General features: G+C 44.9%; 1 protein-coding gene across 1 annotated transcript in view; it reads right to left on the bottom strand.

The window, feature by feature from the left end:
* Positions 1-17299, bottom strand: part of LOC123761790 (zinc metalloproteinase nas-4) — a 57879-nt gene that overhangs the window by 26596 nt on the left and 13984 nt on the right. The window contains 4 exon segments of the mRNA XM_045748001.2: positions 11102-11346; positions 13146-13263; positions 14512-14614; positions 14932-15041. Of these exon segments, the coding sequence (XP_045603957.2) occupies positions 11102-11346; positions 13146-13263; positions 14512-14614; positions 14932-15041 (576 nt within the window).

Below are 17299 nucleotides of genomic sequence, written 5' to 3'. Positions count from 1 at the left end.
GTGTGTGTAGGAGTAGACGACCTCTGGCCCCTGTCAGTACACCCTGGTGTGTGTGTGTGTGTGTGTGTGTGTAGGAGTAAACGACCTCTGGCTCCTGTCAGTACACCCTGGTGTGTGTGTGTGTGTGTAGGAGTAGACGACCTCTGGCTCCTGTCAGTACACCCTGGTGTGTGTGTAGGAGTAGACGACCTCTGGCTCCTGTCAGTACACCCTGGTGTGTGTGTGTGTGTAGGAGTAGACGACCTCTGGCTCCTGTCAGTACACCCTGGTGTGTGTGTGTGTGTGTAGGAGTAGACGACCTCTGGCTCCTGTCAGTACACCCTGGTGTGTGTGTAGGAGTAGACGACCTCTGGCTCCTGTCAGTACACCCTGGTGTGTGTGTGTGTAGGAGTAGACGACCTCTGGCTCCTGTCAGTACACCCTGGTGTGTGTGTGTGTGTGTGTAGGAGTAGACGACCTCTGGCCCCTGTCAGTACACCCTGGTGTGTGTGTGTGTAGGAGTAGACGACCTCTGGCTCCTGTCAGTACACCCTGGTGTGTGTGTAGGAGTAGACGACCTCTGGCTCCTGTCAGTACACCCTGGTGTGTGTGTGTGTGTGTGTAGGAGTAGACGACCTCTGGCCCCTGTCAGTACACCCTGGTGTGTGTGTGTGTAGGAGTAGACGACCTCTGGCTCCTGTCAGTACACCCTGGTGTGTGTGTGTGTGTGTAGGAGTAGACGACCTCTGGCTCCTGTCAGTACACCCTGGTGTGTGTGTGTGTGTGTAGGAGTAGACGACCTCTGGCTCCTGTCAGTACACCCTGGTGTGTGTGTAGGATTAGACGACCTCTGCTCCTGTCAGTACACCCTGGTGTGTGTGTGTGAGGAGTAGACGACCTCTGGCTCCTGTCAGTACACCCTGTGTGTGTGTGTGTAGGAGTAGACGACCTCTGGCCCCTGTCAGTACACCCTGGTGTGTGTGTGTGTAGGAGTAGACGACCTCTGGCTCCTGTCAGTACACCCTGGTGTGTGAGTGTGTGTGTAGGAGTAGACGACCTCTGGCTCCTGTCAGTACACCCTGGTGTGTGTGTGTGTGTGTGTAGGAGTAGACGACCTCTGGCTCCTGTCAGTACACCCTGGTGTGTGTGTGTGTGTGTGTAGGAGTAGACGACCTCTGGCCCCTGTCAGTACACCCTGGTGTGTGTGTGTGTAGGAGTAGACGACCTCTGGCCCCTGTCAGTACACCCTGGTGTGTGTGTGTGTAGGAGTAGACGACCTCTGGCCCCTGTCAGTACACCCTGGTGTGTGTGTGTGTAGGAGTAGACGACCTCTGACTCCTGTCAGTACACCCTGTGTGTGTGTGTGTGTGTGTGTAGGAGTAGACGACCTCTGGCTCCTGTCAGTACACCCTGGTGTGTGTGTGTGTGTGTAGGAGTAGACGACCTCTGGCTCCTGTCAGTACACCTGGTGTGTGTGTGTAGGAGTAGACGACCTCTGGCTCCTGTCAGTACACCCTGGTGTGTGTGTGTGTGTAGAAGTAGACGACCTCTGGCTCCTGTCAGTACACCCTGGTGTGTGTGTGTGTGTGTAGAAGTAGACGACCTCTGGCTCCTGTCAGTACACCCTGGTGTGTGTGTGTGTAGAAGTAGACGACCTCTGGCTCCTCTTAGCGGAGTTGAATTTCTCCCTTTCTCATAGTTACTTACCCTACTAGTTTTCCCCCGGAACACGAGCAGCCAATCAGTTAACAACCAGGGTCCTAATTACTGCTGGGTGAATACAGGGCTTCCTGTCCCCAGCTTGGCCACTAGAAATGGTAGCCCTCATGACTTGCTAACACTATTAACACCCATACAGATGGCACCCCTCAGATACAACACTCAGATACAACACTGAGATACAACACTCAGGTTCAACACTGAGATACAACACTCAGGTACAACACTGAGATACAACACTCAGGTACAACACTGAGATACAACACTCAGATACAACACTCAGATACAACACTCAGGTACAACACTCAGATACAACACTCAGATACAACACTCAGATACAACACTCAGATACAACATTGAGATACAACACTCAGATACAACACTCAGATACAACACTCAGATACAACACTCAGATATAACACTGAGATACAACACTCAGATACAACACTCAGATACAACACTCAGATACAACACTCAGATACAACACTCAGATACAACACTCAGGTACAACACTCAGATACAACACTCAGATACAACACTCAGGTACAACACTCAGATACAACACTCAGGTACAACACTCAGATACAACACTCAGATACAATACTCAGATACAACACTGAGATACAACACTCAGATACAACACTCAGATACAACACTGAGATACAACACTGAGATACAACACTCAGATACAACACTGAGATACAACACTGAGATACAACACTCAGGTACAACACTCAGACACAACACTCAGGTACAACACTCAGACACAACACTCAGGTACAACACTGAGATACAACACTCAGATACAACACTGAGCTACAACACTCAGGTACAACACTGAGATACAACACTCAGGTACAACACTCAGATACAACACTCAGATACAACACTGAGATACAACACTCAGATACAACACTCAGGTACAACACTCAGGTACAACACTGAGATACAACACTCAGGTACAACACTCAGATACAACACTCAGATACAACACTGAGATACAACACTCAGATACAACACTCAGGTACAACACTCAGATACAACACACAGAATACAACACTCAGGTACAACACACAGAGTACAACACACAGAGTACAACACACAGAGTACAACACTCAGGTACAACACACAGAGTACAACACTCAGGTACAACACACAGAGTACAACACTCAGGTACAACACACAGAGTACAACACACAGAGTACAACACACAGAGTACAACACTCAGGTACAACACACAGAGCACAACACTCAGGTACAACACACAGAGTACAACACTCAGGTACAACACACAGGTACAACACTCAGGTACAACACTCAGGTACAACACACAGAGTACAACACACAGAGTACAACACACAGAGTACAACACACAGAGTACAACACTCAGGTACAACACACAGAGTACAACACTCAGGTACAACACTCAGGTACAACACTCAGGTACAACACACAGAGTACAACACACAGAGTACAACACACAGAGTACAACACTCAGAGTACAACACTCAGGTACAACACTCAGGTACAACACTCAGGTACAACACACAGAGTACAACACTCAGGTACAACACACAGAGTACAACACACAGAGTACAACACTCAGAGTACAACACTCAGGTACAACACTCAGGTACAGCACTCAGGTACAACACACAGAGTACAACACTCAGGTACAACACTCAGGTACAACACTCAGGTACAACACTCAGGTACAACACTCAGGTACAACACTCAGAGTACATCACACAGAGTACAACACACAGAGTACAACACTCAGAGTACAACACTCAGGTACAACACTCAGGTACAACACTCAGGTACAACACTCAGGTACAACACTCAGGTACAACACACAGAGTACAACACTCAGGTACAACACACAGAGTACAACACACAGAGTACAACACACAGAGTACAACACACAGAGTACAACACACAGAGTACAACACACAGAGTACAACACTCAGGTACAACACACAGAGTACAACACTCAGAGTACAACACTCAGAGTACAACACACAGAGTACAACACTCAGGTACAACACTCAGGTACAACACACAGAGTACAACACACAGAGTACAACACTCAGGTACAACACACAGAGTACAACACACAGAGTACAACACACAGAGTACAACACACAGAGTACAACACTCAGGTACAACACTCAGGTACAACACTCAGGTACAACACACAGAGTACAACACACAGAGTACAACACACAGAGTACAACACACAGAGTACAACACTCAGGTACAACACACAGAGTACAACACTCAGGTACAACACACAGAGTACAACACACAGAGTACAACACACAGAGTACAACACTCAGGTACAACACACAGAGTACAACACTCAGGTACAACACACAGAGTACAACACACAGAGTACAACACTCAGGTACAACACACAGAGTACAACACACAGAGTACAACACACAGAGTACAACACACAGAGTACAACACTCAGGTACAACACTCAGGTACAACACTCAGGTACAACACTCAGGTACAACACACAGAGTACAACACACAGAGTACAACACACAGAGTACAACACACAGAGTACAACACTCAGGTACAACACACAGAGTACAACACTCAGGTACAACACACAGAGTACAACACTCAGGTACAACACACAGAGTACAACACACAGAGTACAACACACAGAGTACAACACTCAGTACAACACTCAGATACAACACTCAGATACAACACTCAGATACAACACTCAGATACAACACTCAGATACAACACTCAGATACAACACTCAGATACAACACTAGATACAACACTCAGATACAACACTCAGATACAACACTCAGATACAACACTCAGATACAACACTCAGGATACAACACTCAGATACAACTAGATACAACACTCAGATACAACACTCAGATACACCTCAGATACAACACTCGAGATACAACACTCAGATACAACACTCAGATACAACACTGAGATACAACACTCGAGATACAACACTCGAGTACAACACTCGAGATACAACACTGAGATACAACACTCAGGTACAACACTCAGATACAACACTCAGTTACAACACTCAGACACAACACTCAGGTACAACACTCAGGATACAACACTCAGATACAACACTGAAGATACAACACTCAGGTACAACACTCGAGATACAACACTCAGGATACAACACTCAGATACAACACTCAGATACAACACTGAGATACAACACTCAGATACAACACTCAGGTACAACACTCAGGGACAACACTGAGCTACAACACTCAGGTACAACACTCAGATACAACACTCAGGATACAACACTGAGATACAACACTCAGATACAACACACGAGTACAACACTCAGGTACAACACAGAGATACAACACACAGAGTACAACACACAGAGTACAACACACAGAGTACAACACACAGAGTACAACACACAGAGTACAACACACAGAGTACAACACTCAGGTACAACACTCAGGTACAACACTCAGGTACAACACTCAGGTACAACACACAGAGTACAACACACAGAGTACAACACTCAGGTACAACACACAGAGTACAACACTCAGGTACAACACACAGAGTACAACACTCAGGTACAACACACAGAGTACAACACACAGAGTACAACACTCAGGTACAACACTCAGATACAACACACAGAGTACAACACACAGAGTACAACACTCAGGTACAACACTCAGGTACAACACACAGAGTACAACACTCAGGTACAACACACAGAGTACAACACACAGAGTACAACACTCAGGTACAACACACAGAGTACAACAACACTCAGGTACAACACACAGAGTACAACACTCAGGTACAACACACAGAGTACAACACTCAGGTACAACACACAGAGTACAACACTCAGATACAACACTCAGAGTACAACACTCAGATACAACACTCAGATACAACACTCAGAGTACAACACTCAGAGTACAACACTCAGAGTACAACACTAGATACAACACTCAGGTACAACACTCAGAGTACAACACTCAGGTACAACACTCAGATACAACACTCAGGTACAACACTCAGGTACAACACTCAGAGTACAACACTACAGAGTACAACACTCAGAGTACAACACACAGAGTACAACACTCAGAGTACAACACACAGAGTACAACACTCAGGTACAACACACAGAGTACAACACTCAGGTACAACACTCAGTACAACACACAGAGTACAACACCAGAGTACAACACACAGAGTACAACACACAGAGTACAACACTCAGGTACAACACACAGAGTACAACACATCAGAGTACAACACTCAGAGTACAACACTCAGGTACAACACACAGAGTACAACACTCAGAGTACAACACTCAGAGTACAACACACAGAGTACAACACTCAGGTACAACACACAGAGTACAACACACAGAGTACAACACTCAGGTACAACACTACAGAGTACAACACACAGAGTACAACACTCAGAGTACAACACACAGAGTACAACACTCAGGTACAACACACAGAGTACAACACACAGAGTACAACACTCAGAGTACAAACACTCAGGTACAACACACAGAGTACAACACTCAGAGTACAACACACAGAGTACAACACTCAGAGTACAACACTCAGAGTACAACACTCAGAGTACAACACTCAGAGTACAACACTCAGGTACAACACACAGAGTACAACACTCAGGTACAACACACAGAGTACAACACACAGAGTACAACACTCAGGTACAACACTCAGGTACAACACTCAGGTACAACACACAGAGTACAACACACAGAGTACAACACACAGAGTACAACACTCAGGTACAACACTCAGAGTACAACACTCAGAGTACAACACTCAGAGTACAACACTCAGGTACAACACACAGAGTACAACACTCAGGTACAACACACAGAGTACAACACACAGAGTACAAACACTACAGAGTACAACACACAGAGTACAACACTCAGAGTACAACACACAGAGTACAACACTCAGAGTACAACACACAGAGTACAACACTCAGAGTACAACACTCAGGTACAACACACAGAGTACAACACTCAGGTACAACACACAGAGTACAACACACAGAGTACAACACTCAGGTACAACACACAAGAGTACAACACTCAGGTACAACACACAGAGTACAACACATCAGAGTACAACAACACAGAGTACAACACTCAGGTACAACACACAGAGTACAACACATCAGAGTACAACACACAGAGTACAACACACAGAGTACAACACTCAGGTACAACACACAGAGTACGACACTCAGGTACAACACACAGAGTACACACACAGAGTACAACACACAGAGTACAACACTCAGTACAACACACAGGTACAACACACAGAGTACAAACCACTCAGAGTACAACCACAGAGTACAACACTCAGGTACAACACACAGAGTACAACACACAGAGTACAACACATCAGAGTACAACACACAGAGTACAACACTCAGGTACAACACTCAGAGTACAACACTCAGAGTACAACACTCAGGTACAACACACAGAGTACAACACACAGAGTACAACCACAGAGTACAACACACAGAGTACAACACTCAGGTACAACACACAGAGTACAACACTCAGGTACAACACACAGAGTACAACACTCAGGTACAACACACAGAGTACAACACTCAGGTACAACACACAGAGTACAACACACAGAGTACAACACAGAGTACAACACACAGAGTACAACACTCAGGTACAACACACAGAGTACAACACAGAGTACAACACACAGAGTACAACACACAGAGTACAACACACAGAGTACAACACTCAGGTACAACACACAGAGTACAACACTCAGGTACAACACACAGAGTAGAACACACAGAGTACAACACACAGAGTACAACACACAGAGTACAACACACAGAGTACAACACTCAGGTACAACACACAGAGTACAACACTCAGGTACAACACACAGAGTACAACACACAGAGTACAACACTCAGGTACAACACACAGAGTACAACACTCAGGTACAACACACAACACAGGTACAACACTCAGGTACAACACTCAGGTACAACACACAGAGTACAACACTCAGGTACAACACACAGAGTACAACACTCAGGTACAACACACAGAGTACAACACTCAGGTACAACACTCAGGTACAACACACAGAGTACAACACTCAGGTACAACACACAGAGTACAACACACAGAGTACAACACTCAGGTACAACACACAGAGTACAACACTCAGGTACAACACACAGAGTACAACACTCAGGTACAACACTCAGGTACAACACACAGAGTACAACACTCAGGTACAACACACAGAGTACAACACTCAGGTACAACACTCAGGTACAACACACAGAGTACAACACTCAGGTACAACACACAGAGTACAACACTCAGGTACAACACACAGAGTACAACACTCAGGTACAACACTCAGGTACAACACACAGAGTACAACACTCAGGTACAACACACAGAGTACAACACACAGAGTACAACACTCAGGTACAACACACAGAGTACAACACTCAGGTACAACACACAGAGTACAACACTCAGGTACAACACACAGAGTACAACACTCAGGTACAACACACAGAGTACAACACTCAGAGTACATCACACAGAGTACAACACACAGAGTAAAACACTCAGGTACAACACACAGAGTACAACACACAGAGTACAACACACAGAGTACAACACACAGAGTACAACACTCAAGTACAACACACAGAGTACAACACACAGAGTACAACACTCGGGTACAACACACAGAGTACAACACTCGGGTACAACACACAGAGTACAACACACAGAGTACAACACTCAGAGTACAACACTCAGAGTACAACACTCGGGTACAACACACAGAGTACAACACTCAGGTACAACACACAGAGTACAACACACAGAGTACAACACTCAGGTACAACACACAGAGTACAACACACAGAGTACAACACTCAGGTACAACACAGAGTACAACACTCAGATACAACACACAGAGTACAACACTCAGGTACAACACTCAGGTACAACACTCAGGTACAACACACAGAGTACAACACTCAGGTACAACACACAGAGTACAACACACAGAGTACAACACTCAGGTACAACACACAGAGTACAACACACAGAGTACAACACTCAGGTACAACACACAGAGTACAACACACAGAGTACAACACTCAGGTACAACACACAGAGTACAACACTCAGAGTACAACACTCAGAGTACAACACACAGAGTACAACACTCAGGTACAACACTCAGGTACAACACACAGAGTACAACACACAGAGTACAACACTCAGGTACAACACTCAGGTACAACACTCAGGTACAACACACAGAGTACAACACACAGAGTACAACACACAGAGTACAACACTCAGGTACAACACACAGAGTACAACACACAGAGTACAACACTCAGAGTACAACACTCAGGTACAACACTCAGGTACAACACACAGAGTACAACACACAGAGTACAACACACAGAGTACAACACTCAGGTACAACACACAGAGTACAACACACAGAGTACAACACTCAGAGTACAACACTCAGGTACAACACTCAGGTACAACACTCAGGTACAACACACAGAGTACAACACAGAGTACAACACACAGAGTACAACACAGAGTACAACACACAGAGTACAACACACAGAGTACAACACTCAGATACAACACTCAGGTACAACACACAGAGTACAACACTCAGGTACAACACACAGAGTACAACACTCAGATACAACACACAGAGTACAACACACAGAGTACAACACACAGAGTACAACACACAGAGTACAACACACAGAGTACAACACACAGAGTACAACACACAGAGTACAACACACAGAGTACAACACTCAGGTACAACACACAGAGTACAACACACAGAATACAACACACAGAGTACAACACACAGAGTACAACACACAGAGTACAACACTCAGGTACAACACACAGAGTAGAACACACAGAGTACAACACACAGAGTACAACACTCAGGTACAACACTCAGGTACAACACACAGAGTACAACACACAGAGTACAACACTCAGGTACAACACACAGAGTACAACACACAGAGTACAACACAGAGTACAACACACAGAGTACAACACTCAGGTACAACACACAGAGTACAACACTCAGGTACAACACACAGAGTACAACACTCAGGTACAACACACAGAGTACAACACTCAGGTACAACACACAGAGTACAACACACAGAGTACAACACAGAGTACAACACACAGAGTACAACACTCAGGTACAACACACAGAGTACAACACAGAGTACAACACACAGAGTACAACACACAGAGTACAACACACAGAGTACAACACACAGAGTACAACACTCAGGTACAACACACAGAGTACAACACTCAGGTACAACACACAGAGTAGAACACACAGAGTACAACACACAGAGTACAACACACAGAGTACAACACACAGAGTACAACACTCAGGTACAACACACAGAGTACAACACTCAGGTACAACACACAGAGTACAACACACAGAGTACAACACACAGAGTACAACACTCAGGTACAACACACAGAGTACAACACTCAGGTACAACACACAGAGTACAACACTCAGGTACAACACTCAGGTACAACACACAGAGTACAACACTCAGGTACAACACACAGAGTACAACACTCAGGTACAACACACAGAGTACAACACTCAGGTACAACACTCAGGTACAACACACAGAGTACAACACTCAGGTACAACACACAGAGTACAACACACAGAGTACAACACTCAGGTACAACACACAGAGTACAACACTCAGGTACAACACACAGAGTACAACACTCAGGTACAACACTCAGGTACAACACACAGAGTACAACACTCAGGTACAACACACAGAGTACAACACTCAGGTACAACACTCAGGTACAACACACAGAGTACAACACTCAGGTACAACACACAGAGTACAACACTCAGGTACAACACACAGAGTACAACACTCAGGTACAACACTCAGGTACAACACACAGAGTACAACACTCAGGTACAACACACAGAGTACAACACACAGAGTACAACACTCAGGTACAACACACAGAGTACAACACTCAGGTACAACACACAGAGTACAACACTCAGGTACAACACTCAGGTACAACACACAGAGTACAACACTCAGGTACAACACACAGAGTACAACACACAGAGTACAACACACAGGTACAACACACAGAGTACAACACACAGAGTACAACTCACAGAGTACAACACACAGGTACAACACACTGAGTACAACACTCACGTACAACACACAGAGTACAACACTCAGGTACAACACACAGAGTACAACTCACCAAGGTCGTAATCAATACCGAGGCTCTGTATTCTATCCCAGGGATACTTCTCGAAGTTGTACCACATGCCGGACTGAACATTGAGCTTGTTCACGGTGATGTGGTTGTCCCGGTCCGCGCGGGACTGTTCGTGCCAGAACCCGGCGGCGTGCATCAGTTCGTGCAGGACAATGCCCACGTAGAGGCACCCGGGCCCCAGGGACACCGTCTGGGCCCCTCCCACACGACCTACGGAGCTGGAACACCTGCGGCAGGAACACTGTTGTATGCAACATTTTGTATGTTTACATTGGCTAAACACTTCATGAGCTCCGAAGGGCTACGAGGTCGTTTATAACATAACCTTGTGGGGTTTACGAGCTCGTAAACTGCTTAATAACTTTAAACCAAGTCGTCACGATTGTGGAAAGAGGTGCAGGTCTCGTAAGTGCCCAGAGAGACGCCTTTCTGGGTCCCACGTGCTTGACTTAAGTGCTGGGATATGTGATGAGCCAAGTCTTGAGACAGTTACTCTAACAATGCCTGTCAATGCTCCTACATGCCTCACCTCGTCCCTCACATCATCTCCTTCCCCGCCGCGGCCTATCCCCCCCCCTCGCCTCACTCCCCTCCTGTCGGGAATTTCCGACACCCCAAATACTAACCCCCCCTCCCCCCCCCTAGCACAATAAGATAGAAATATTGTGTTAGGAAATTAAATCTACTAATATTACTAACTCATCACATAGGGACGCCAAACGGTTCCTACATCCATGGCCGCTTTGGCGTCAGTCGCCCCAGCTCCCATGAGAACAAACTCTTTATTCAAATCTAATTAAACCCAGTCTAACCTCTGCTTAATTTGCACGGTAATTTAGATTGGAAATTGATTTAATTCATTTAAAACACAACACCCTGCTATGTATAAACAGTCAAGTCATGTATATCATTTACATATATGTGTTTTTAACTACTGACACGTCGGTCCAGTAATATAAACAGTGGAAAATTATCTGACGATATCTGAAGTGTATTATTAAGACGCAAAATGACGTCAGTAATGTCTTGTTAGATAGCAGGACAAAGTAGGATATGGTGACTTATATTCCGGGGCGGTGCGCCGGGGAGAGGGGGTAGAGGGCACGCGGCACCTGCTCTCCCACACTGATGAGCAACAACATCCATGTGAAGCACATTTGTATCGCGTTGTTTTGGGATCATCCGTACACTTACGACTCCCAGGCGTTGATGCTTGCTTCATCCAACAGAGGCACGTTGCATCCACTCAGTAAACTGACTATCTATAGGTTTTTTTTAACCATATTAATCAAAAGTTAATATGGCCATATTAACCTTTTAGATTGCCCGGCCGTTAGGAAGTAGGACAATCAGAATAACCTGAGTTTAATTCCTTTAAATAGGAATTTAATTCCTTTAAATTAAAAAAATCTCCTTTTCATGGAGATTATCTGAAACGACTTTAACTTTATAGGAATTACACTGCATATTCTCCACAGCACGGAGGGTTACCAACGGGACCTTGACGCCTCAACTTGTGCATCACGTCTTTACGACGCCATCACGTTGACACTAGGAATTGACGGATTTCGGAAGACTGTCAAATGGACTTCTAACAAGCAGCGTGACAGCTAAGCCATACTAAACTTAACTTATGATATTGTAGTTAGTTTACTAACTCCATATAAAAGTTTATTTTATAAAACTTTACCTTTGAAATTATTTAAGCATATTTAATTTACAAGATAGATTTATCATTATCTTATCTACCCCCAAAAATTTTTGTGGAAGTGGAAACATGAGACAAGTCATTAAATCATACAGTCCATTTAATTATCTTAGCATTCCTAAATCATAGTTGGAAATATTTCCTCCCCCTCCCCCTTCCCACACCTCCCCTTCCCACACCTCCCACACCTCCCCCTTCCCACACCTCCCCTACCCACACCTCCCACACCTTCCCCTTCCCACACCTCCCCTACCCACACCTCCCCCTACCCACACCTTCCACACCTTCCCCTCCCTACAACCGGCCTTGACCACACACCCGTCACCCTTGAGGATGTGGATGTAATCCCTCTCCACTGTGCGGGGGACGAGTCTGATGCAGGTGTTCTTGTGGTACTGGTTGATCGCCATAGCTATTGTGCCCCGCTCATGGTTGTCTGAAACAAACACATATACCATATATATATATATATATATATATAAATATATATATATATATATATATATATATATATATATATATATATATATATATATATGTCGTACCTAGTAGCCAGAATGCACTTCTCGGCCTACTATGCAAGGCCCGATTTACCTAATAAGCCAAGTTTTCCTGAATTAATATATTTTCTCTAATTTTTTTCTTATGAAATGATAAAGCTACCCATTTCATTATGTATGAGGTCATTTTTTTTTATTGGAGTTAAAATTAACGTAGATATATGACCGAACCTAACCAACCCTACCTAACCTAACCTAACCTATCTTTATAGATTAGGTTAGGTTAGGTAGCCGAAAAAGTTAGGTTAGGTTAGGTTAGGTAGGTTAGGTAGTCGAAAAACAATTAATTCATGAAAACTTGGCTTATTAGGCAAATTGGGCCTTGGATAGTAGGCTGAGAAGTGCGTTCTGGCTACTAGGTACGACATATATATATATATATATATATATATATATATATATATATATATATATATATATATATATATATATATATAACTGAAAACTCACACCCCAGAAGTGACTCGAACCCATACTCCCAGGTGCAAATAAGTATGTTATATGCAAATATGGTTCAAATAGCCTCGGCTATCACCTCATTATGTCCGGTCGTGATGGTCAAGTGGATTAAGGCGTCTTGTACATACCAGTTGCGTTGCACCTGGGAGTATGGGTTCGAGTCACTTCTGGGGTGTGAGTTTTCAGTTGCATATTGTCCTGGGGACCATTCAGGCTTGTTCGCATATATATATATATATATATATATATATATATATATATATATATATATATATATATATATATATATATATATATATATATATATAGAGTGCAAAATATTAATGTTCTCTTAAATTTGCTTAATGTACACACTTGAAGTTTAGTTATGCCAAGTGACTTCCAGCAAGGGTACCGTTAACAAGCAATAACAAGCGGTAGTTTAGCCCTCAGAACAAGCATATTCAGGCAGCCTTAGTTAAGATCATACAGAGTTAGCATCAAACTGAACTTAAAGAACCATGTTGTAAGTTCACTTTTATTCGTTATATTTGACTTCGACTTTACCTATGTGAGGTAAAGCTGATGTAGAGTTTACCTGACCTTACTGTGGGTAGACTACTAATTGATGAAACAGTTCCAGGTGATCTAACAGCTGACCTTAATATGACCTCAGTTGACCTTACTGTATGAGGAAGAGATGACGTAGGGAATGACCCCATTGGGCCAGCGACGACTCAGGTTGATAATGGCGTTCCTTGCGTGTGGTAGCCGTGACCTGCCGCCACCCTGAGGTCACCATAGGTCAGGTCAGGGCACAATTAGCAAGCAATTACCTTAAAATGAACTAATTAACAAAACAATATTTACTTGTGTATATTAAATACATTTTCACAGTAAAGTTACATATAGTGAGCAGGCGATGCGTCACAATAACGTGGCTAAAGTAAGTTGACCAGACCACACACTAGAAGGTGAAGGGACGACGACGTTTCGGTCCGTCCTGGACAATCGACTTGAGAATGGACGGACCGAAACGTCGTCGTCCCTCCACCTTCTAGTGTGTGGTCTGGTCAACGTACATATAGTGCTACATGTGGACTGACCATGGCACTATCGGAGACGTGGTCCATGCTGTTGAGGATAATGTCTCCCTGGTACAGCCCCGCCAGCTCTATAGGGTCCGCCTGGCTCGTGGTGTCCACCGCTGCGTGCACTGTTGGGGCACCGAGAGGCTGGGTATATACCCAGAACCTGGGTATATACTCCCAGAAGCTGGGTATATACTCCCAGAAGCTGGGTATATACTCCCAGAAGCTGGGTATATACTCCCAGAAGCTGGGTATATACTCCCAGAAGCTGGGTATATACTCCCAGAAGCTGGGTATATACTCCCAGAAGCTGGGTATATACTCCCAGAAGCTGGGTATATACGCAGAAGCTGGGTATATACGCAGAAGCTGGGTATATACTCCCAGAAGCTGGGTATATACTCCCAGAAGCTGGGTATATACTCCCAGAAGCTGGGTATATACTCCCAGAAGCTGGGTATATACTCCCAGAAGCTGGGTATATACTCCCAGAAGCTGGGTATATACTCCCAGAAGCTGGGTATATACTCCCAGAAGCTGGGTATATACGCAGAAGCTGGGTATATACGCAGAAGCTGGGTATATACACCCAGAAGCTGGGTATATACACCCAGAAGCTGGGTATATACACCCAGAAGCTGGGTATATACACCCAGAAGCTGGGTATATACACCCAGAAGCTGGGTATATACGCAGAAGCTGGGTATATACACCCAGAAGCTTGGTATATACACCCAGAAGCTGGGTATATACACCCAGAAGCTGGGTATATACACCCAGAAGCTGGGTATATACACCCAGAAGCTGGGCATATACACCCAGAAGCTGGGTATATACACCCAGAAGCTGGGTATATACGCAGAAGCTGGGCATATACTCCCAGAAGCTGGGTATATACTCCCAGAAGCTGGGTATATACGCAGAAGCTGGGTATATACGCAGAAGCTGGGTATATACGCAGAAGCTGGGTATATACACCCAGAAGCTGGGTATATACACCCAGAAGCTGGGCATATACACCCAGAAGCTGGGTATATACACCCAGAAGCTGGGTATATACACCCAGAAGCTGGGTATATACACCCAGAAGCTGGGTATATACACCCAGAAGCTGGGCATATACACCCAGAAGCTGGGCATATACACCCAGAAGCCGGGCATATACACCCAGAAGCTGGGTATATACACCCAGAAGCTGGGTATATACACCCAGAAGCTGGGTATATACACCCAGAAGCTGGGTATATACACCCAGAAGCTGGGCATATACACCCAGAAGCTGGGTATATACACCCAGAAGCTGGGCATATACACCCTGAAGCTGGGTATATACACCCAGAAGCTGGGTATATACACCCAGAAGCTGGGCATATACACCCTGAAGCTGGGCATATACACCCAGAAGCTGGGCATATACACCCAGAAGCTGGGTATATACACCCAGAAGCTGGGCATATACACCCAGAAGCTGGGTATATACACCCAGAAGCTGGGCATATACACCCAGAAGCTGGGTATATACACCCAGAAGCTGGGCATATACACCCAGAAGCTGGGTATATACACCCAGAAGCTGGGTATATACTCCCAGAAGCTGGGTATATACTCCCAGAAGCTGGGTATATACTCCCAGAAGCTGGGTATATACTCCCAGAAGCTGGGTATATACACCCAGAAGCTGGGTATATACACCCAGAAGCTGGGTATATACTCCCAGAAGCTGGGTATATACTCCCAGAAGCTGGGTATATACTCCCAGAAGCTGGGTATATACTCCCAGAAGCTGGGTATATACTCCCAGAAGCTGGGTATATACTCCCAGAAGCTGGGTATATACTCCCAGAAGCTGGGTATATACTCCCAGAAGCTGGGTATATACACCCAGAAGCTGGGTATATACACCCAGAAGCTGGGTATATACTCCCAGAAGCTGGGTATATACTCCCAGAAGCTGGGTATATACTCCCAGAAGCTGGGTATATACACCCAGAAGCTGGGCATATACACCCAGAAGCTGGGTATATACACCCAGAAGCTGGGCATATACACCCAGAAGCTGGGTATATACACCCAGAAGCTGGGTATATACACCCAGAAGCTGGGCATATACACCCAGAAGCTGGGTATATACTCCCAGAAGCTGGGTATATACACCCAGAAGCTGGGCATATACACCCAGAAGCTGGGTATATACTCCCAGAAGCTGGGTATATACACCCAGAAGCTGGGCATATACACCCAGAAGCTGGGTATATACACCCAGAAGCTGGGCATATACACCCAGAAGCTGGGTATATACTCCCAGAAGCTGGGTATATACTCCCAGAAGCTGGGTATATACACCCAGAAGCTGGGTATATACACCCAGAAGCTGGGTATATAC

This window comes from Procambarus clarkii, chromosome 5 (genome assembly GCF_040958095.1).
Source record: "Procambarus clarkii isolate CNS0578487 chromosome 5, FALCON_Pclarkii_2.0, whole genome shotgun sequence".
In the NCBI taxonomy this organism is placed as follows: Eukaryota; Metazoa; Arthropoda; class Malacostraca; order Decapoda; family Cambaridae; genus Procambarus; species Procambarus clarkii.
The sequence above is the reverse complement of the archived record's forward strand: the minus strand, read 5'-3'. Positions and strand labels throughout refer to the sequence as shown.